The sequence below is a fragment of the Herpailurus yagouaroundi genome, unplaced genomic scaffold, assembly GCF_014898765.1.
Source record: "Herpailurus yagouaroundi ecotype Mexico unplaced genomic scaffold, PumYag 185, whole genome shotgun sequence".
Lineage (NCBI taxonomy): Eukaryota > Metazoa > Chordata > Mammalia > Carnivora > Felidae > Herpailurus > Herpailurus yagouaroundi.
The window spans coordinates 1,514,503-1,536,325 of record NW_024412416.1 but is presented as its reverse complement, the minus strand read 5'-3'; the positions used below and the strand labels follow the sequence as shown (position 1 = coordinate 1,536,325).

At 50.3% G+C, this 21,823-nt stretch overlaps 1 protein-coding gene and 2 long non-coding RNA genes across 6 annotated transcripts in view; 2 read left to right on the top strand and 1 right to left on the bottom strand.

The window, feature by feature from the left end:
- Positions 1-40: 40 nt before the first annotated feature.
- On the top strand, positions 41-20,646 carry LOC121042277 (uncharacterized). Its single transcript, XR_005796071.1, has 3 exons — positions 41-874; positions 2,957-3,120; positions 20,592-20,646. It is a non-coding gene; the product is annotated as an uncharacterized LOC121042277 (long non-coding RNA).
- Positions 3,554-6,204, top strand: LOC121042275 (uncharacterized). The gene is made up of 2 exons (XR_005796067.1): positions 3,554-4,911; positions 5,123-6,204. It is a non-coding gene; the product is annotated as an uncharacterized LOC121042275 (long non-coding RNA).
- Positions 13,796-21,823, bottom strand: part of ZFAND6 (zinc finger AN1-type containing 6) — a 69,567-nt gene continuing 61,539 nt past the window's right edge. For all 4 annotated transcript variants that reach the window (XM_040493461.1, XM_040493458.1, XM_040493460.1 and 1 more), the window contains exons 5-6: positions 16,726-16,839; positions 13,796-14,716 (exon numbers count right to left, since the gene is read on the bottom strand). In XM_040493461.1, the coding sequence (XP_040349395.1) occupies positions 14,568-14,716; positions 16,726-16,839 (263 nt within the window). In that variant the 3' untranslated portion in view covers positions 13,796-14,567. The remainder of the gene's footprint in view (positions 14,717-16,725; positions 16,840-21,823) is intronic.

Genomic DNA, 21,823 nt, shown 5'->3' with positions numbered 1-21,823 from the left:
CACACCACCCCCCAGTTCCGCCCCCGTTGCTCCACTCCCGGCCCCGCTCCTGGCTCCGCCCTCAGGCCTACCCCCACCCAGGCTCCGCCCCTTGCCCCCTGCCCCCAGCCCGAGAGGTCAGGGAGAAGCCGCGGAGACCCGCAGCGCGCTCTTCCGCCCCTCCGTCCCCGCCCCGGCTCCCGCCCTCCCCAGCCCCGCCCCTCCGCAGAGCCCCGCCCCCGGAGACTTGGGTCCCTGCCCAGAGACCCCCAGCCCTACGTCCCCCCCGGACCCCCCCGAAGGGCCCGCGGGCTCGGGGAGTCCGGCCAGAGCCCTGTGACCCGTCGGCGGTGACACGTCCACCCTGTGGACCACAGGGTCAGGCGCGCCTCCCCAAGACTCACAACGACGAGAACTACGTCTAAGAGCGCAGCTCACCTGCACACTTCACGTTCCGACTTTCAGACGCCGTGACCAGCCGTCTGACCTCGGGCAAGTTACTCAGACTCGTCTGCCAGGGCCGCGTGGACGCCCGCCGCCCCCGCCCGTGCAGGGCTCTGCGGGGTGAGGGCCCGTGCGCGCTCGTGCCCGGCGCACAGGGACCCCGCGCGCACGCGCTGGAGAGAGCGCGCAGAGAGGGGGACGGAGTGGGGGTGCACCGGGACCCCTCCAGTGCAGGCGGCAGCGCACAGCTGAGTGCAGGGAGACTTGAGGCCCGCCTCTGGCTCTGTTCAGCCTGCAGCAGGTTCAACTGTGGCCTCAGTTGGCTCATCTGCAAAACAGGGGTAAGAATCATGCCTCCTCCGACATTTCCATGGCAGTCAGGGGATGCCTGGCACACACGTGGTGATCAACCCGGTATTTTCCCACCCAGCCGGACCGTCAGCATTCCTCGGTTAGTGAGTTCTGCTTCCCTTTATGAAGGAGACAAACAAAAAAGGAGGGAACACAACTATAAAAGCGGTCATCACTGATTAAAAATAAGTTTATAATATAGATGCAAATTTCTTAGAAACCTGTGGCTCAGTGGGTTGAGGGACTGAGTTCAGCTCAGGACATGATGGGGGGGGGCCGGAACCTGCTTCGAATTCTGGGTCTCTCTCTCTCTCTCTGCCCCTCCCTCACTTGTGCACGAGCACCTGTGCGCTCTCTCAAAAATAAATGAACTTTAAAAAAAGTTAAACTTATGAAAGCATAGGCTGCGCAACACTTATCAATACAGAAACCAATACTGGAGACACAGACTTTGGGTTGATTTGCTTTGGAATTCTTAGAGTGGAAAGCTAATGAATTAATACGAAAAAGACACATGGACCCCTATGTTTACGGCATTATTTACAACAGCCAAGATGCAGAACCGATCCAAGTGTCCATCCACAGATGAATGGATAAAGACGTGGTGCGCACACACACACACACACACACACACACACACACACACAATGTGCAATATCAGCCATACAAAAGAATGAGATCCTGCCCTTTACGAGCACACGGAGGGACCTAGAGGGCATTACGCTAAGCGAAGTGAGTCAGACAGAGACAGACAAACGCTATATGATTTCACGTGCGTGGCATCTAAAAAGCCTAACAAAACCAAACAGAAGCAGACTCGTAAACACAGAGCACAAACCCGTGGCCCGAGAGGGGGGTGAGATGGGAGATGAGATCACATAGAGAGAGGGGACGAAGAGGTAAAAACTTCCAGTTACACAGTGAAGAAGTCACGGGGATGAAAAAGTACACCGCGCGGAACATAGCCAATGATATTGGAGTAACTTCATACGGTGACAGATGGCGATGCCACTTACCTTGGTGAGCACTTCACAATGTATTTATATGCGGTGTTGAGTCACTAGGTTGTGCGTCCGAAACTAGTGCGGTATGTCAACTACAATTAAAAATTCATTTTAGAAAATTAACAAGTTTGAGGTCTTAGAAATTTAGAAAATTAACAAGGTCTAAGGTACAGCATGGTGGTTACAGCTAATAACACTGCTCTCATCCACTTGACTGTTGCTAGGATAGACCTCAGGCGTCCTCACCATAAAGAACTCGGTAGCGATGTGGCCAGATGGATGGGGTAGCTAAACGCTATGGTGGTAATCATTTTGCAACTTACTACCGTATCAGTCACCACATTTAACTCCTTGAAGGGACCCAATGTTGTGTGTCCATTATTGGGGGGAAATGTTAACGAATTAATGGCTACACAGGTACAGCTGACTGAAAATACACTTGAAAACAAATTTAGGCCAAAATCCTAGAAATTACTCGTGGAGAACATTGAAAGGTTGCAGAACCAGGGGCCCCCGGGTGGCTCAGTCGGTTAAGCGTCTGACTCTTGATCTCAGCTCAGGTCTTGATCTGAGGGTTGTGAGTTCAAGCCCTGCATTGGGTGCCACGTGGAGCCTACTTTAAAAAAAAAAAAAAAGGCTGGGGCACCTGGGTGGCTCAGTCCGTTGGGCATCTGACTTCAGCTCAGGTCATGATCTCGAGGTTCGTGAGTTGGAGCCCCGCTTCCGGCTCTGTGCCGACAGCTTGGAGCCTGGAGCCTGCTTCCGTTTCTGTGTCTCCCTCTCTCTCTCTCTCTGCCCCTCCCATGCTCATGCTCTGTCTCTTGATAATAGATAAACGTTAAAAAAAAGTTGTAGATCCATCCCAAGGTTTGTAAAAATAGCCCTTTTCCTTCAAAAACATTTTTTAAAGTTTTTATTTTTCTTTATTTTGAGAGAGACAGAGAGAGAGGCAGAAAGAGAGAACAAGAGAGAATCCCAAACAGGCTCCGTGCTGTCAGCATAGAGCCCAACATGGGGCTAGAACTCACGAGCCCTGAGGTCATGACCTGAGCCGAAACCAAGCATAGATGCCTAACCGACTGAGCCACCTAAGTGTCCCTGCAAAACATTTTTAAATGAATAATAATGACAAACAGGCAGAAAGGCCGGTAAAGAAGTCGCTACCCCTCTGCCTGCAGGGTCTCGGCCAGCTTCTCCTCTGGTCTGCTGTGCTCCTCCCTGGATCAGCCTCTGATCTTCATGGTTCAAAGCCCACGTCTGTCCACAGCCAGTCCCGCGTCGCATCCTCCCGGCCCCCCTGCCGGGTCATCACCTCTTAAGACAGCTCTGCCTTTCCAACAAGGTCTGTGGTAAAGTGTGGACCAAATAATATGCAGTTAGGACAGAGTATTAAAACCGTGAGTGACTGATGGAAGCAAAGAGGAGGAGCGGGTGGGGGAGGGGGAGGAGGGGGAGGGGAGGGGAGAGGAACAGAAGAAGAGGAAGGCAGAAGGCAGAGTGTGTTAGGGCGGATTCAGGGGGGTGTCTGCTGTAACCACTCAAGGGACACAGCTGATAGGGGCTGTGATCCAGCAGTGGGGGTGATGTCACAAGGCGTCCTCGGCGCTCCCTGGGGAATGGCGCAGTGAGCGCAGAGCCAGGGAGGCTGTCCTGCTCTCGGAGGGTGGGGATCCCGGGACAGGAGGGTCCGAAGCAGACGAGGCCCCGAGGTGTCAGGGGCTCGGCCTTGCCCGGCCTTCTGGCTGTCACCCCCAGGTAGGTTCCAGGGAGGGGAAAGGAAGGGACAGTTCCAGCTGGGTTCTGGGCCCTGGCCGGTTCCGGGGTGCTGGGGCTGCAGGGCAGGGCGCCGCGTGCCCGGGCTGGCCCTGCGCTCTGTCCGCAGGACCGGACTTTCGTGCTGTGCGCAGCCCTGTCCACACCCAGCCCGACGGCGGGCTCAGAATCGGTGTTCCGTAACACGGAAGTAAGTGCTTACTGTAAAGCGTCCGCGGAAGGCGATTCGATACCCGACGAGCCCCACACCTGCCGGGCCTGGGGGGCCCTGGCAGCTCAGTACCTTCTCTCCACACACACACACACACACACACACACACACACACACACACACACGCACACAGGCTGACGGAGGCCTACACGGTAGAGCCATGAGAAGAGACAACCCCAGACCTTTGGGGGAAGGGCGTGGGGCAGAGGTGTGTGTGGGAAGGGGCGAAGGCATGAGAGCCATGACGGGGGGGGGGAGGGGGGGGAGGTTTCCTGTTTTAAAATAGACTCGCCAACCCACTAATTATGTCTCGCGCCTCCAGAGGCCAAAGCGGCTCTCCGTTCGAAAGAAACCATTCGAAGTAACTTGCAGATTCCCTGTATTTTCTTTCCTCTCTCCCTCTCGAGGAGGAGGGCGTGCTGATGAGCACGGACGGACGTTCCAAGGACCACAGACAAGAATCGGGAGGAGGGACCGCCGCCCCAGTCCTCACACGCCCTTGCGGTCTGCTCGTGCCATTTGCACGTCCGTCCCTTTTCCATCTTTGTGAGCTTCAAACAGAAGCCGAGTTTTCCCTCTTTCCCTGTGTGTTTCCCCGGAGCGCTTCTCCGCGTGGCCAGAGAGGTTCCCTCGCTATCATCTGAGTGGCCGAGGCGGTTCCCTTCTCCAGCACCACTGTCGGAGGGGGACCCCGGGCCGGAGGGTGTGGACGCCAGCTTCAGCCCCTCCACGGCCGGGGCCCGCGTGAGCCTCTGTGGCGCCAAACTCGGGGCCTCCCTCGGAGGCGAGCCACCCCGCCGGCCTCCGCACACAGGAGGCCTCTCCCCCGTGTGGTTTGCGAGAGCGGCGGGAAGGGGCTTGAATCTGGTGGGGCTGCCGGCTGCCCGATGGGCAGGAGGCGGACGCTGCCCCCACCGGGATGACACCGGGTGGGGGGCGTCTCCGCAGCACGCAGGAGTCCCATCCGGATCCTTCCACCCACCCTGCAAATGTCACTGCGCCTTGAATTGCTGGAGTCAGGTTCCCAAGGTGCCTTGGATGGGGAGCTCCTTTGAGGGGACAATGTCACTCGGGTTGGCACAGGACATACGCTCCTCTGAGGACAGAACGTAGAGGCACGCGCCAAGCACAAGGTGTCCTCCCTACAAGGTGGGTGAGAAACTTTGGACCCGAGCCTTCAGGAGAGGAGGCCCTTGCTCCATCCAAGAGCGTGGCCGTTATCACAGCCCCCTCTCCTCTCGGGTCCCCGGCGGGCGGGCGCAGAGCCAGGTGACCCAGCCCAGCCGGCGCTGGGTGGGGGTGGGGTTGTGCCGCCCCAAGAGTCTCCTTCCTGCCCTCCTCTGTCTCCGTCTGTCTTCAGGCCGCCGCAGGGTCTCAGGTTCTACCGGATCCCTGTTGTGATGGCACGGCGCCTCGCAGCCCCCTGGGGACTGAAGCCGGACGGAAGCCCCACAGACACCGGCGGCAGGGTGGGCAGAGGGGCCAGCACTGCCCGCTGACCTGCTGAGACGCTGCAGCACACGGAGCTCTCCCCGAGCCCGGCTCCCCTCGGTCCACAGGGCTGCTCGCAAACACCCCCGCCCCTCTTCTCAGAGTCCCCAGGACCGAAGCCTCAAGGTCAGGCCGCTTTCTCTCCCCTCGGGTTTCGGGATCAGGAGCTCTCCTGCCACTCTGCCACCTGCCTCCCCGGCCTCGGATCCCCTCCCCCATCCCTCTGTGCCCGACAGGCCAGGGGAGTCCCGAAGCCTCACGTGCACCGTGGCTGGGCTCTCTTTTGAGGGGCGCGGGCCTCCTCGGGGCTCTCCTCCTGCTTGTGCACCGAGGAGCCCAGAGCAGCCCGGGACGCCATCACTGGGCCAGACCATCCCTGTCTAACGGTGTGTCCCGCAGCGATGGAGGTGTTCTAGATGTGTGCTATCCCATCGGAGCCACCGGAGCATCTGAATGAAGTGTGATCAGCGAGCGACCAACCCGTCTGCATTTGTTATAGCCGCTGAACCAGTACTGACCCATCATCGTCAACCGAAGCCCGTGATTTACGTCATGGTTCTACACTCTGTGTTGTGCGGTTGTGAGTGTGGACAAATCCGTGTCATTGATCCACCGTTACGGTATCATCCAGACGGAGGAGGTTCACCGCCCTACAAATCAGTGCTGCTGCGATTCGCCCTCCCGTGCTCCACCCGCACCCATAACCACCACTCCGTGTATTGTCACTGTAATTCTGTCTTTTCCAGAAGGTCATAGGGTTGCCGTCTTTTTAGACCGGCTTCTTCCAACTTCCCAATTTACAGTGAAGGTACCTCTGTGTCTTTGTGCCTTTGTAGCTCACTTCTTGTAACCGCTGAATGTCGTCCCACGGTGTCGATCCATTCACCTACTGAAAGACATCTGGGTTGCTTCCAATCTGGGGCAGTTATGAATAAAGCTACTGAAACATTCGTGTACGGGTTTTGTGTGAACATACTTTTTAAGTCATGTGGACAAAAACCTAGGAGTGCAATCGCTGGCTTGTAGGGTTAAGACTCTCTTTAGAAACCCCCAAACTGTCTTTTAAGAAACTGTCCAACTGTCTTTTGTTGTTGTTGTTGTTGTTAAGATTTTATTTTTAACAACGCTCAGCGTGGGGCTCGAACCCACAACCCCGAGAGATCAAGGGTCACACGCTCCATTCACTGAGCCAGCCAGCCAGGTGCCCCTGTCAAACTGTCTTTCAACGTGTCAGTACCGTGTTGCATCCCCAGCAGAAATGAATGAGAGTTTCTGTTGTTCCACACCGTCCGTAGCATTTACGGTGTTCTGATTTGGGCTAGTCTCTGCGTACATAGGCACACGGTGGTATCTCATGGTCAATGTGCATTTCCCCAGTGACTTAGGACATTGAGCACCTCTTCATTTGCTTACTTATCGTCGGTAGATCTTTGGTGAGGCGACTCTTCAGATATTTTGCGCATCTTTTAATTGGGTTGTTTCTTAGAGTTAAGGTTTAAGAGTTATTTATATATTTTGAATAAAAGTCCTATATCAGATATGTGTTCTGCCAATATTTTCTTCCCCATCTGTGGCTTGCCTTTTCATTCTCTTAACGGGGTCTTCTGCAGAGCAATTTTTAGCTTTGATGAAGTACACCCTATCAATTTTTTTCTCTCAGTGTAGCATGATTTTGAGGTTTTATCTAAAAAATCATCAAACCCAAAGTCATCTAGATTTTCTTTTCTAGAAGTTCTATAGTTTTGCCGTACTGGCTCTTCTGGGCTGTTTGCCTCTCCATCCAACTTCTGAATCACTTTCATCAGTATCCACAAAACAGCTGGCTGAGATTTGGGTCGGGATTGAATTTATAAATCAAGTCGGGAAGAAGTGACAATACTAAGTCGTCCTTCAGTGAACATGGAATAGTTCTCCAGTTGTTTAGATCTTCTTTGATTTTTCTTCATTAATTTTGTAGTCTTCCTCACAGACATCTTGTACATATTTTGTTAGACCATTACTAAAGTATTCCACGTTTTCTCAAGCACTAATGGAAAATGGTGTATTAATTTCAAATTTTTTGTTGTTGGTATTTATTATGTCAACTGACTTGTGTGTATTATCCTCGTAACCCTGCCACCTTGCTATAATCGCTTATTTGTCCCAGGGATGTTTTTTTTTAAAGAATTGACAATTTTGATTTATTTTTAAAAAGTATTTAACATTTTATTTTTTTTAATTTTTTTTTCAACGTTTATTTATTTTTGGGACAGAGAGAGACAGAGCATGAACGGGGGAGGGGCAGAGAGAGAGGGAGACACAGAATCGGAAACAGGCTCCAGGCTCCGAGCCATCAGCCCAGAGCCTGACGCGGGGCTCAACTCACAGACCGCGAGATCGTGACCTGGCTGAAGTCGGACGCTTAACCGACTGCACCACCCAGGCGCCCCAAAAAAAGTATTTAACATTTTAAAAAATGTTTTTATTTTCGAGAAAGAGCTGAAGCAGGGGAGAGGCAGAGAGACGCAGACAAAGAATCCAAAGCAGGCTCCAGTCTCTGAGCTGTCAGCACAGAGCTCGACACAGAGCTCAAACTCACGGACTGTGAGATCGTGACCTGAGCCCAAGTCAGATGCTTAACCAACTGAGCCACCCAGGCGTCCCTGATTAAATTTCTTTTGATCAAGGCCTGTGAGGTGATTTCTTTCTCCTGTTTTTGTAATTATGCCTTTCAAGGAAGTGGTCCATTTCATCTAAGTTATCACTGTAAGCCGAGCTGTTCACAGTATCCCTTTACTCTTACGATGCCCATGGGAACAGCAGTAGTGGCCTCTCAGGTCTCATAGGGCCACGTTTTAATGTTATAGATGTCAGTGGCCTTTTGGGAGGCTGCCCTCTACATGGTCTACCAGGTTTTGTTGGTTAGATTCTATTCGTCTCCTCTCTGCATCCTTGACTTTCCTCCACTCTGAGTCTCTAAATTTCTCTCGTTCTGTGTGTTAATGAAAGACGGAAAACAAGGCCAGGGAGCCAGCCAGTCTTTGAGAAGATACAACTCCAGGAGTCCCTCTTAAATCCCCAAGAATATCTACTTAGATGTTCTAGGCAACCTATGAGAAAAGGGGCCGTCCAGCGATTATCACTTCAGTATAAACCGTCTTCACATCAGGAAGAACGTGTCTTCTGAGACTCGAGCTTAGACCACAGGAATAGTTTCAAGATTGCACTCCTCAGTACAAAAGTTAGGGTTCCGGGAAAACTGGGGGAAAGGACACTTTGCTAGATTTGAGTACAGAAATCCCAAATTAGGTATGAAGACCGAACAACGACACAGTTTGTGATTTATGACTTTAATATTTAGGTGTGAAGGTGAAGCCAGAGGACTTTGTGGGAACGGCTTTTTTGGTGACAATTTTGTAAAAACAAAAAACAAGCAAAAAAGCAAAAAGCCCTAAATTACAGAGGCCCCTCGGTGGCTCAGTGGATTAAGCGTCTGACTTCGGCTCAGGTCATGATCTCGCAGTTCATGAGTTCCAGCCCCGTGTCGGGCTCTGTGCTGACGGCTGGGAACCTGGAGCTGCTTCGGATTCTGTGCCTCCCTCTCTCTCTCTGCCCCTCCCCCATCTCTAAAAAAGTAAACATCAAAAAAAATTTTTAAAAAGTGAATTGCAAACTGAATGCTGGGGCTGATTCAATGTCATTTCGTACGCAACCCTCAATTCCACAACGTGCTCATCAAAACAGCTTTAGAGAGAACATTTTAACATTTTGGACCTCGGGTACAGAAAACTGGGTTAGTTCTAATCTTTGGTTCATGACATTCAGCACTGGTTCACACATGGTCTGCCTTTAGTTACGTCCAACATAAGTGTCCTGAATGGACTTCTCAAAAATGTTGGGGGCTTGACCACACGGTACCACATTCCCTGCCTCCTCCCTTGTAAGCATTCCATCCTTACGTTTCTCTTCAGCACTGTCCTTTCTCCTCCTGTAAGTCACATCTACAGGACTCGAAAAGAAGTGTATTTTACTCACCTTTTTGTAGGTGAGCATGCTGTATATCTTGAGACCTTTCTGCTCACTCTATCTCTAAGGCTTACCATGCCTTCTGCTTGGTTAGTCGGGGGTCACTAGTTTTAATTACTACACAATATTCCACTGGAAGATCGTATCCCATTTTATTCGTCCAGTCTTCAGTGGGACTTCGGTTGTTTCTAGGTTTTTGCTTTCTGTGAATGGTGCGAGGAACTCTTGACTCCTGTTATCCATGTGCAAGTTTTCCCTCAGTACACACTTAGGGCTGACATTTCTGGATTACAAGATGTGCGAAGTCCAACCCTAAAAGATATCACATCTTCTAAAGGACTGACCCACTTCTGAGTAACACCAGAAGCTTATAAGAAACGATGTGGGGGGCGCCTGGGTGGCGCAGTCGGTTAAGCGTCCGACTTCAGCCAGGTCACGATCTCGCGGTCCGTGAGTTCGAGCCCCGCGTCGGGCTCTGGGCTGATGGCTCAGAGCCTGGAGCCTGTTTCGGATTCTGTGTCTCCCTCTCTCTCTGCCCCTCCCCCGTTCATGCTCTGTCTCTCTCTGTCCCAAAAATAAATAAACGTTGAAAAAAAAATTTTTTTAAAAAAAGAAACGATGTGGGATCCCTCCAACCCTACATACCGTCAGACTGTTAAATTTTTGCCAACTGAACGGATGTAAAATGGCACCTCACTGATGCCACTCGTGTTGATTTGCCCTGTAATTTCTCCCAGTTTGTAACTCAGCTTTTCACTTTCTTTGAAGACACTTTATCATCTATTAGAGCGGGGGTGTCTGGGTGGCTCAGTCGATTAAGCGTCCGACTTTGGCTCAGGTTGTGATCTCACAGCTTGTGAGAGAGATGTGCTGTCTCTCTCAAAAATAAACATTAAAGAAATTATTAGTGCATAAAAGACTTCATCTTCCTTTCTTTTTAAAGTGGAAATATAGTTGACATAGGATATTCTGTGAGTTTCCGGTGTGTTTGCCATTGTGATTGTACACTTACATACATTTAAAAAGCTCATCAGAGTCCGTGTAGTTACGACGTGTCACCATACAGGTGTTATAATACTGACTACGTTCCCGGTGCTGTACTTTTCATCCCCGTGACTTATAACCTGAATTTTGTACGTCTTCATGCTTTTCACGTATTCACCTGCCCGATCACCCCCCAGACCCCCTGGCAGCCACTAGTCTGTTCTCTGTACTGAAGTCTGTTTGTTCATTTTTTATTCCACGTGAGTGAAATCATACAATATTTGTCTTTTTTTTTTTTATTTTAATGTTCATTCATTTGAGAGAGCTAGAGTGCGAGCAGGGGAGGGGCAGAGAGAGAGGGAGACACAGAGTCCGAAGCAGGCTCCAGGCTCCGAGCTGTCAGCCCAGAGCCCGACATGGGGCACGAAATCATGACCTGAGTCGAAGTCGTACGCTTAACCAACTGAGCCACCCAGGTGCCCAGTGTTTCCTTATTTCACTTCGCAAAATAACCTCTAAGTCCATCCATGTTGTGCAAATGGCAAGAGCTCACTTCTTACGACTGAGTACCATCCCATTGTATATATATACATCTTAATCCGTTCATAGGTCGATGGGCCCTTAGGGTGCTTCCGTGTCTTGGCACTTATAAATAATGCTGCAATAAACAACGAAGCCTGCGTTTATCTTGCTGAATTAGCTTGTCTTCCTGAAGTAAACACTCCAAAATAGAACTGCTGGATCGTATGGTATATTTACTTTTCGTCGAGGGACCTCCACACTGTTCTCCACAGCGGCCGCACCAGTGTGCATTCCCACCAACTGTGCACGAGGGTTCCCCTTTCTCCGCATCGCCAACACCTGTGTCTCCTGAGTTGTTAACGTTGGCCACTCTGAAAGCTGTTGAGGCGGTACCTCGTTGTGGTTTTGATTGGCATTTCCCTGACGACGAGTGACCTTGAGCATCTTTTCGTGTCTGTTGGCCGCCTGGATGTCTTCTTTGGAGAAGTTTCTACTCAGGTCTTCTGCCTGTTTTTTTTTTTTTTTTTTTAAATCAAGTATTTTTGGGGGGTGTTCAAATGCACTTCTTTACATATTTTGGATATTGACCCCTTACCATAGATGTCATTTGCAAATCTCTTCTCCCATTCAATAGGTTGCCTTTTCATTCTGTCCATGGTTTCTTTCACCACGTGAAAGCTTTTGAGTTTGATGGAGTCCCACTTGTTTCTGCTTTTGTCGCCCTGGCTTTCTCGTAGCCGTAGTATAGTTTAACATCCAGGAACGTGGTACCTCCACCTTCGTTTTTCTCAAGACCGATTTGGTTTCTTGGCCTCTCGTGGTTCCCGATTTTACGATCATTTATTCTGATTCTGTGAAAGATGCTATTGGTGTGTTGAAAGGGACGGCATGGAGTCTGTAGACTGCTTCGGGTATCATGGGCATTCTGACGACATGATTTCTTCAAATCCGTGAGCACAGAGGATCTTTCTGTTCGTACCACCTTCCATTTTTTTCACCCAGGTCTTCTGTGTACAGGTCTTTCTCCTCCTTGGTTAAATGTATTCCTGGGTATAAAACACCTCATTTTAATGCCAGATTTGTCAGTAGAACTTTCAGCTCATGCTTCATGTCTCAAGGGCAAAGCAGCAGTTATCTTTACTTTTTTCCCCCAGGTCTTAAAATTTTGTGTTACATTTAAGACATTAACTTCCTATGGCATGAGGTAGGAAATCAACTTTCACCCTTTCCCACAGATACATACCCAGTCATTCCAGCTCCAATTATCAAATTCTCTTTCCCCAATGTGACGTGCCACCTCTTACACCAAAGTCCAGTCCACGTGTGCCCTTCTCTAGGCATTCTGGGCTGCTCCACCGGGAAACGTGTACAGCCCTTGGCTCACACCGAGCTCTCTTCGTTAACATAGCTTCATGTGAACAGGTCTTAACATCCGACAGGACAAGTGCCCCCCGCCCTGCCTTTTCTTTTCTGAAACGCTGTAGCCCTTGGCGATCTTTCACCTTTTATTTTGAAATTGCTTTAACAAATTCCATGAGAAAACCTGGTGTGATTTTGATTGGAATATATTTGAATCCATAGGTCTATTTGGGGACACATGACAACTATTGTCTTCCTAGCTATTAACGTGTCTCTTCCTATTTACTGAGGTCTTAGTTATTGTCTCTTAATAATACTTAAAAAAAAAAAAGGAAAAAAGTTCTGAAGTTTGAGAGAGAGAGGAGAGGAGGAGAGAGAGGGAGAGGGAGAGGGAGAGGGAGAGGGAGAGGGAGAGAGAGAGAGAGAGAGAGAGAGAGAGAGAGGAGGGAGAATCCCAAGCAGGTCCTAGACTCTTGGTGCAGAGCCCCACGGGGGGGCTTGAACTCATGGACCGTGAAGTCATGACCTGAGCCGAAATCAAGAGTCGGAGATTTAACTGGCTGAGCCACTGAGGTGCCCCAAGTGTTTTCTTAAAGAGGCCTTCAGTATGTATTGTTAACGTCCTAGGTACTTGGTGATGATGCTGCCATAAAAGGTATCTTCTGGCCTTCTAGTTATTGCCATGAAGAAATGCACCTGGCTTCTGAGAGGTAATGCCACACCTCGCTACCTAACTACACCCTCTATTTCTAGTACTTTCTCTAGATTCCTTTAGACTTTAAGAACAGATTAACATGCAAATATCGAGCGTCTCCTCCTTACTGCTTCCTATGACTGACTCTGTTTTGACTCTACTGAACACAGATCTCCAACTCACCGCAGGCAGCCCTGTGTTCCCGACTTTAAAAGGGAATGAGCTTCCTCTTTTTGGAAGATGGCCGCTTTTCATTTCTTTGTTTGGTTTTACACAGAAACCATCAGCTTAAGGAAATTCCTTCCTGGTTCTGACTTACCAAGAGTTTTCATCATGAGTGGGTGTTGAATTCTATTAGGTGCTTAACCTGAATCTGCTGAGCTAGTCAGAATGGTTTTCTCTCTTGAATCTGTTCATGTAGTAAATTGACAGATTACATTTAAATACGTTACATTTACAGATTTTAACGCTAAGCCATCATTACATCCAAGAAGTAGTAGACAAACTTAAACCTAGAAATCTGTATTGTAAAATAGTGCTTTTCATCTGTTTTCCGTAGTATTTCATGGGTAAAAACGGCTGGCTGGCAGATAGAGTGTGAAACCCATGGGACAGACGGTCTCTCTCGTCCACAATCCTGTAGCTGCCGTGTTTGATTTAGGCCCTTTCTGCTTCGAATTCGACCAGAAAAAGGAGCTCCTTCCTGACCAGACGCTAACTCGGCGTGACGGGCTGAGGAGCAGAGCCGGAGAATGTGATCTCTGAGCGACTGAGAGCAGTTCTTGGCGTTAAAGAAACGCTGAGGTCCTCCACGCAAAGCGACGGGAGATCACCACTCACCGTGGCAAGATCGGTCGCAAGCAGACGTGACAAGGGCGGCGGCGGCAGCTGCGCGGAGTCAGTGGAGGAGAAACGAAAGCACCACAGGTCAAGGTGAGCCGCCAGCAAGAGTAAGAGAAACGGCAGAACAAGGGAGCGTATGGTTTTCCTTTTTATTTAATCACAGACAGGTGGGGTAAACGTAAACACAGCACGATTACTCCAGATCCTTCTTCGTATCGTGTACACACCCAGACCGGTGAACGCTACCGAAAGAGGCCTGCGGTCGGCGATGAAACGCACACAGCCGTTCCTTCCCTCGCTCAAACAATTCAGAAACACACAAACGTAGAATCTCATCGGCACACACTCTCCTGTGACAAATGATTCAGACATAAATAGTGGGTGCAAAGAAACTATATGCTAACACAGGTATAACCTTTGTTAATGAAACAACAGAAGCAGCCATAATGATTAAGATACATTCAGTTACTGGTAACTAGTTGTGCCCTAACGGGCATTATCAAAAGAGAAATCGTGCTGCAGAGAAAAGCTCTATATACACACACAATGAGAAAAATAAACTGCAAGTTCAACGCATGCATGTTTAATACTGGAAAAATCACAGCCCTCCGAAAGGTCTCCACGTTTGTTAGAAAAGCCCTCTGCGCTCAACTAAAATTAAAATGATCTTAGAAGGATAATACTTGTAAAGTTTACTTAAGTCTTTTCAGCCACAGAAACTGCAATGGAAATAAATGTTCAGAGTCATTTTCAAAACAAAACCAAAAATCTATTCTTCTGGTTGACATGCATGATTAAAAGGTCTGTGCCACGCATACTGCTCTACACTCCCCAGGACTAGGAAAAAAGACCTCAAGTCAACTTTTAGTTTGCAGATGGTCAAAGGAGTTTGTATTCCAGCAGGAGTTCAGATCTTCTGGATCTTTTCGCCGACAACTACCGGGTTTTCTTTTCTGATTTTCTCCGCGGCATCAGCTTTGTAATTGTACGAGCAATTGTGCACGTCTGAGTAACGATGTACACCACAGTACACATGTCCACACCGGCATTCAAACCCTGCAAACGGATCAGTACACATGCGTGAGCGGGAGGGAGGGACTGACTGCACGGTGCCTTAGCACCGTCAACACTAACAGCATAGGCTACGCAACGCGGCGTCTAAACAAGAACGCTGGGCAGTTGCAGGACCTGGTTAACGGTTTCGGTTCAGACTGCACCAGCTGATCGCTTCCTTCCTCGTTCCTACCCTACGAATGCAGGTGCGTAGCACGGCAAATCACAACCGCTGCCCTGCGCTCGGGTCTCCACCTGGGACGTGGCCACAAATTACTTCCTACCAAAGTCGGGATCGCTGCACCGAATGTAAAACGCTTCTCAAATCCAAATTCTAAGTGTGCAGGAAAGCACACCATCAGAGGCAACCTTAAAATTTAGTGAAAAAGCTGTAAGGAAACTTCTGGGAGGCCTGGATCCACGCTGGCTTCCCGCGGCACACCCCTGTGGGGGCGGGGCTCCCGCGGCTCAGCGCGAGCAGGAGCAGGGGTGCGTCAGGGCCGCCTCAGCGTGAATTCGCTCGCTAACGCAGGCCAGTTACCGAGCTTCTCCGAGCCTCAGTTTCTGCATCTGTAACTTTGGAATAAGTTACTGTAGGGACCGAATGGGGAACGTGGTGAGCACTTAATACACGGTAAACGTGCAATAATGCGATTTAATTTTAGGGAAATGCCCACAGGGCTGAAGCCGAAAGAGAGATCTCGAGTGTGGGTGGAGGGCCTTTATAGAAAACCGGTCCTGCTTCTCATAATAGAGTATTTTGATGTGATGGAGCTGCTGGAAACGGAGCACAGGAATCGACATTTTGAACACTGACGTTTGATGGAAGTTTCCTCTACCACCTTTTTGTTTGTTTCAGAAACACATTCTGTCCCCTCGTGACAACGAATGGAAAATGAAGCCAACTCTAACGCCAGACCGACAGACCGGACAAGATGAAAATTACTGAGTCTCCACCTTCCCATCACGAAGTCTGAGTGTTTCTGAGACTCAGAAAGACTGTATTTGACACTAAATACATCTATTTCGAAATGTCTTATTTGTCCGTGATTGTATTCTCTAAATAAACACATTTGCCCAAGTACGGGCCAGTCGTAAGTGTCTCTGACATCAGATTATAATCCCCTTTCCACTTGGTCTCCAACCTACTCCTTGGCGGGAGAACCCTTCCTAAAAAGCATCAGATTTTATCCGGTCTTGTCAGCTCTGTACGTCAAGTTCTTATGCTACGGAGCACAGAGCACGGCGCCTGGCGCACACACAGCGAGAAATGGTCATTGTTTAGAAGCTGTGACCGCCGTCCACCAGGAAGCACAGTGCATGCACATCGTGAGCCGGTCCGTGTTTCTGTCTCACCGCGTATCCGACGCCCCCGTTCACACGCTCCGTGCCGCGGCCACACTCCCCATCCGCGGCCCCTGACGAGGCCCCGTTCTTTCCTTCCTCCGACCTTCTGGTCGAGCTGTTCTTTCTGTCTGAAACGCCCCTACTCCATCAGCTCTGGGTCACAGCCCTCCTTCAGGGCCTGCCTCAAACGTGCTGCCGTCGTGGTACTTTCCGTGACGGGCTCCTACTCCCCCCTCTTCCATTCGGATGAACCGAGGCACCTGTCCGACTTCCCAGAGTCTGCTGACTGTGCTTCCTCTGCTCCACACCCAAGTGGCATCTCACTACGTTTCCTCCCTCCCCGAGTAACGGTGCGTCTCACAGCGGGGCCTGCCGAGCTCGGGTCCCCTCCTGTGTGCACTCTCTGGCCCTCGGAGCACCTGGCGCCCGGGCCCGACCCGTCTGACATTCGAAGACTCTGCTGGGATGGACCAGTAAAAGAGCATCTATTCATGTCACTCTCAGGTATATAATTAAAGACACTTTAAGAAAACTCAGAAGAGGGGAATGAATCCAGGATTAGCTCTCATGGGAACACACGTGAACCTCCTGGGGCCTGGAACAGTAAGGCACGCGTTATTTTAAAGAACACTCTGAGGCTGACGCCACTGCACTTTGGCCCTTACCAGTAAGTCCTACTTTCTTCCTGCACATGAAACAGCGGTTCTTTTTCTGTTTTGGCTTTTCAAGAGACTTGCTTTGCTCCTCAGATGGCTGCTGCGCCGTATCTGATACTGAAGCTGACAAAACAGGAAGGAGGTAGAGTTTAATTATTCAGTAAGATTCTGACACTGGTTGGTGGCCGTCCCCCTCCCACCCCACCAGTCTGTTACCGTGAGGGCCACTGAGGACTCCGTTAGCCTGGAAGAGGCTTACACGGAGTTACAAAGCTGATTACATAATATGACCCCCTATTCCTCAAATGTATGTGTGCATGTGACGTACGTGTGGATGTGCACACGCAGGAAATCTGGAAGAACATATATCAATATGTTAACGCTGACTCAAAATCTAGCACGGCATTCCCTATGTTTTTTAAATTATGTATTTGAAATAAAAGGTGCAAGCACTCATACACACACACACACACACACACGCACGCACACAAATACTCCTGGGGTATTTTCTACGGGAGTGTGTAAGGAGATGGCTACAGGCCAACTTCTGAATATTGCTGGGGTCCGAACTATGTAGATTTCTCAGAACAAGGGCAAAAAAAGGCTGAAAGCAAGACCGGGTAGAGCACCATGTTTAAAAGTCTCAGAATGTTCCACATAAAACCTTTAAAACGTTAGCAAGGTCGATGTAGTAGAATGTTACAAACAGGATAACAAAATGACGCATTTAAGCAGTGAAGCAAAGGCCGGCTGCACCAAGATTCCAATTCCTGCACCTAAACCCTACCTCACTGAACCCTCCGGGCCGCGGTCACCAGGCAGGGGCGGTCACGTGGCCCAGCACACACGCCATCCCGCTCCCGAACAGTGACCCTCCACGGTCGCTGTGGGGCCAGGCACCTGTGTTCACACCACCCACGGCCGGGACCCAAGGGCCCTTTCCTCGACCTCCTCACACCTGGGTCCACCTGATCTTCTTTCTCGGGAGCAGCTCGAGTATCCCCTCCTCCACAGAAGCCGTCCCACTTCTCCACGAGGCTCACTCATCACCCCTGGCTCCCTGACCAGTCCCACCAAATCCTGGGCCCGCCACGTGCATGCCTCTCCGGGCCACACTTGACACGGCACGGAGCCCACGCCCCGCGATGTGACTCACCCCCAGGACAAAGCCTGGAGGCCCGGCGGCACCCTCCCCCTGCTACAGCCGCCCCGAAGCGCCTGTCTCTCTGAACACACACGGTCTCTGGCCTCTGGTCTCGTCGGCCTCCTTTCCGTGTGGAATGCTTGCCCACGGCCCTCGGCTCCCACTCTTCACGGGGCTCTCATTTTTAAGCGTCTACCATCAACTTTTCCCCACCCCCTATGCACCGACCTGGATTAGGAAGCTTACCGTGTGCCCCAGCAGTGCTGCCCACACGGCGGGAGCCGCCTGTCTGCCTGAACCTGGCTTAGCGGTGTGCTCCTCCAGGGTGGGAGCTTGTCCGGTGAGCTCCTCCAGGGCGGGGCTCGTCCTTCCCGCTCCTGCTCCCGGTGCCGATCCTCGAGCCCCGACCGCAAGCTGGCGCCGCAGAGACCCAAACCTCATTCCTGCACTACTCGCCCTCTGTAATCGCGTGCCCCGGTTTCCCCAATTACGGGGTCAGCCCACCCAGGAGGGACGGTATCGTATTTCCCGTCTGCACCTCCAGCTCCTGTCCAGCGAGCTACGCGGAGCGGGCTCTCAGTCATGTGAGGTCATGGATTCTGACCTATGTTAACCGTATGACCTCCTGTTTTAACAAAACACGACGAAGACAAAACAGCACAAACCGAAAAGTGAACACGCACAAATGAGCAACTCTGTGATCACTCCACCTAGAAATTCTGAAGCCAGATGGGAGACAGTTCTACTAACACGAACGTTTTATTTTGAAACACATTATGGACACGTAAAACCTCTTATTATCGATAAACAAACAGCCTCAGGACTCGAGCTCCAGGGGGGCAGGGGCGGAGTGTCGTTTACTTGTTGTATCCCTAGCCCCCGGAACAATATCAGATAACGTCCCTCTATGTGTAAAGGGCTCAAAAATAGTTTAACTTGCAATCCAAAGAGAATGTATTTATTGTCTTTGAAATCTGTAAGCCGTAATATCTAACCTGTTCTCCCAAGAAACCGTGATATTCAAATAAACATATAAACAATGCTTTAGTGGCAGTAACAGCACTACCACAAGAAAACATTTTTTAACAAGACAGGTTTGATTACCGAGGCACAAACTCTGGTATGTGGAAACAGAGAGGTGAAAACAGGCACTCGCCTGCCACACACACGAATGCTGTTGCACGGAAGTGTCTCAAGGAAGACATTTCACAGTATGGACCCTGAAGGTCCGTCTACAGCAAACGCACAGCCTGTAGAGCTAAGAGTCCACAAGGAATCTAAGAGCTCAGGAGCTGGGGCGAGCATCTGACGCTGATCACTGTCCACTAGATCCCCAGGGGACCAAGGTGACCTTAGCTTACCTCAAACTAGTGGTCGGTAGCTAGAGTTGAAACATTTCAAAAATCAATTCGTGGGCAAGAGGATACAGCGTTTGGCATAAGTCTACGATTCCCAGAGATTCTGTTTCCTTACTTTCTAGGAGACTTACGACCAAAGCATGCCTGATCAAACTCATGATTACGTAAAAGGAAACAATCCAGTCTTTTAAAAGGGCCGTACTCATATTGAACCTGAAGCCAAAATAGGAAGTCTGCTCGGAACTGGGCAGTTTTTCGCAATCTGAAATGAGCACCGAAGACAAGAGGGCACCTGCTCTTTAAGGGTTAGCGACCGGCAGCTGCCTATGTCGTATCTGCACGACCGAAGGTCTACTCGGGCCGCCTGTGCGATGGCATTAAGGCTGTGGAATCAACTTCATTTTTAACGGGAATCTCAACTAGACAAAGTCGATTGGCCAGTGACTTCAAGATGCTTCAAAACCACAGGGCGGGGGCGCCCGGGGGGCTCAGTGGGTTACGCGTCCAACTCCTGATTTCGGCTCAAGTCACGACCTCACGGTTTGTGGAAGTGAGCCAGGCATCAGGCTCTGTGCTGACAGCATGGAGCCTGCTCGGGGTTCCCTCTCTCGCCCTCTCTCCCTGTCTCTGCTCCTCCCCCTCATTCACACTCATTTTCTCACTCTCAACATAAATAAACTTAAAAAACATTTTAAAAAGAACAGGGCAGATAAAATTATAGTTCAACTACCCACATGGATGATCACATTCAAAAGAAACAAGGCCCTCTACTCTGGGTCCTGTTAAGGAAAAAAAGTACACAAACATAACAGTGAGAGTTTTATACACTCATTTTAATGAGTGTATAATGAGCATTTTAATACACATTGTGAAAAGTGACACACAGGAGGACATTAACAGGCACCCCAACAAAGCTGACCGTGGACACGGCACCCCTGCGACGTGACCCCCGGGCCTTGCTGACCCAGGAGGACGAGGGTCCCGCTCATCACCTCTGCCCAGGGCGGACAGAGAGTGGCCGCGCGGCAGACACTGACTGCGCGTGCACACTTTTCCGATGACCCCCTACGGTAACACTCCGTCCTCCTCTGTACTTCGTTTCACGCGAAGTGAGGAGGTGGACCGAATCATCTTTGAGTTACTCCTAGCTCAAGAATTCTTCACAAAATGAGAACACTGTAAATATTCGTGAGAAAAATGAGCCCGTATAGTAGCAGGGTCCAAAAAAATATGCCGAGCCATAGATTTAATTTTATATTTTCCAGCCATCGTGTTAGGAAGTTTAAGAAGGGTAAGTTAATACATATCATCATTTAAAAATGTAATTGCTATGAAAGTATTAACGAGATATTTCTCATATTTTTGATACTCAGTCTTCAAAACCCAGCATATCTGCAAACGAGCACGCACTGAACTACATAGTTCCGGCCCAGCCACGCTTCGGGTGCCCACGCTACCTGAGACCAGTGGCCGCCGTTCCAGACAGAGCAGCTCTGTGCACGAGACCAGTTTCTGTTAGCAGCTGTCTGGGGGCAAAGAAGCGTCACATCAATCTTCTTGAAATACGACTTTGGGCCATCTTAAAAAAAATGAAAAAGGAACCGAACTTCACGAGGCGATCTCCCCTACCCACCGGTCAGAACCCAGCACCTCAGGAATCTTCCACGACTTGGTTTAGACAGGTTCTTGGCGTCAGGCCCCAACGGGCGTCCAGCGGCTGCGGCCCCTTGGCTGGTTCCCGAGCACTTCCCCTCCCAGGGCTCCTTCTCCAGCAGAGAGCCCTCTTCACGGCGCCCACCTGCCGTCCGAATGAACCATTCAACCCGTGGCCTGTGTACCTGGTTTCTTCTGCTTGCCCTGTTTCCAAAGCCCACCCACGTTGGGGGGCCCCGGAACCGGTCTCCCTTCCAGGCCAAGCAGCACTTCGGCCTGCTTGGCCCGCCTCTCTGTGTCCGCTCAGAGCCTGTCTGCTGACGGCCGTCTGGTTGGTCGCTGTAAGCAGTGAGGCTGTGAACATCCTTACACAAGTTTGTGTGTGTGGACATAGGCTTTCCATCTCCTGGGATTTAGGAAAGGAGTCTCTGGGCCATACAGTTAACTCTCTAACTTTCTGAATTAAATCTGTGACTGCCAAACTGTTTCTCGAAGAGGCCGTGTCCTTTTATATCCCCAACAAACATGTATTACGGTTCTAATTCCTCCATATCCTCAACACGTGGACCGTCTGTGTATCTTCTCTGGAGAAACGTCTATTCGAATCCTCTCCTTTGCCCTTTAAAAGACTGGTCTTTCTATTGTTGAATGATGACACCTCTTTACACATTCCTATCAGATACAGGATTCACAAATATTCTTAACCATTCTCTGGATTGCCTTTTCGCACTCCTGACGGCGCTCCATGAAGCACCCGGGTCCTGACTCTGCTGTAGGTCAATGCGCCCGTTTTCCTCCGGTCCCTTGTGCTCTAGGCGTCCCGTCCAAGGAGGCACTGCCTCACCCGAGGCCATGAGGAGTTATGCCTGTTTTCCAGTTTCAGCTCCTACCATTTGGGTCTTTGATGTGTTTTGGGGCAAACGTCTGTAAAAGGTGAAGGAGAGGTCTCATT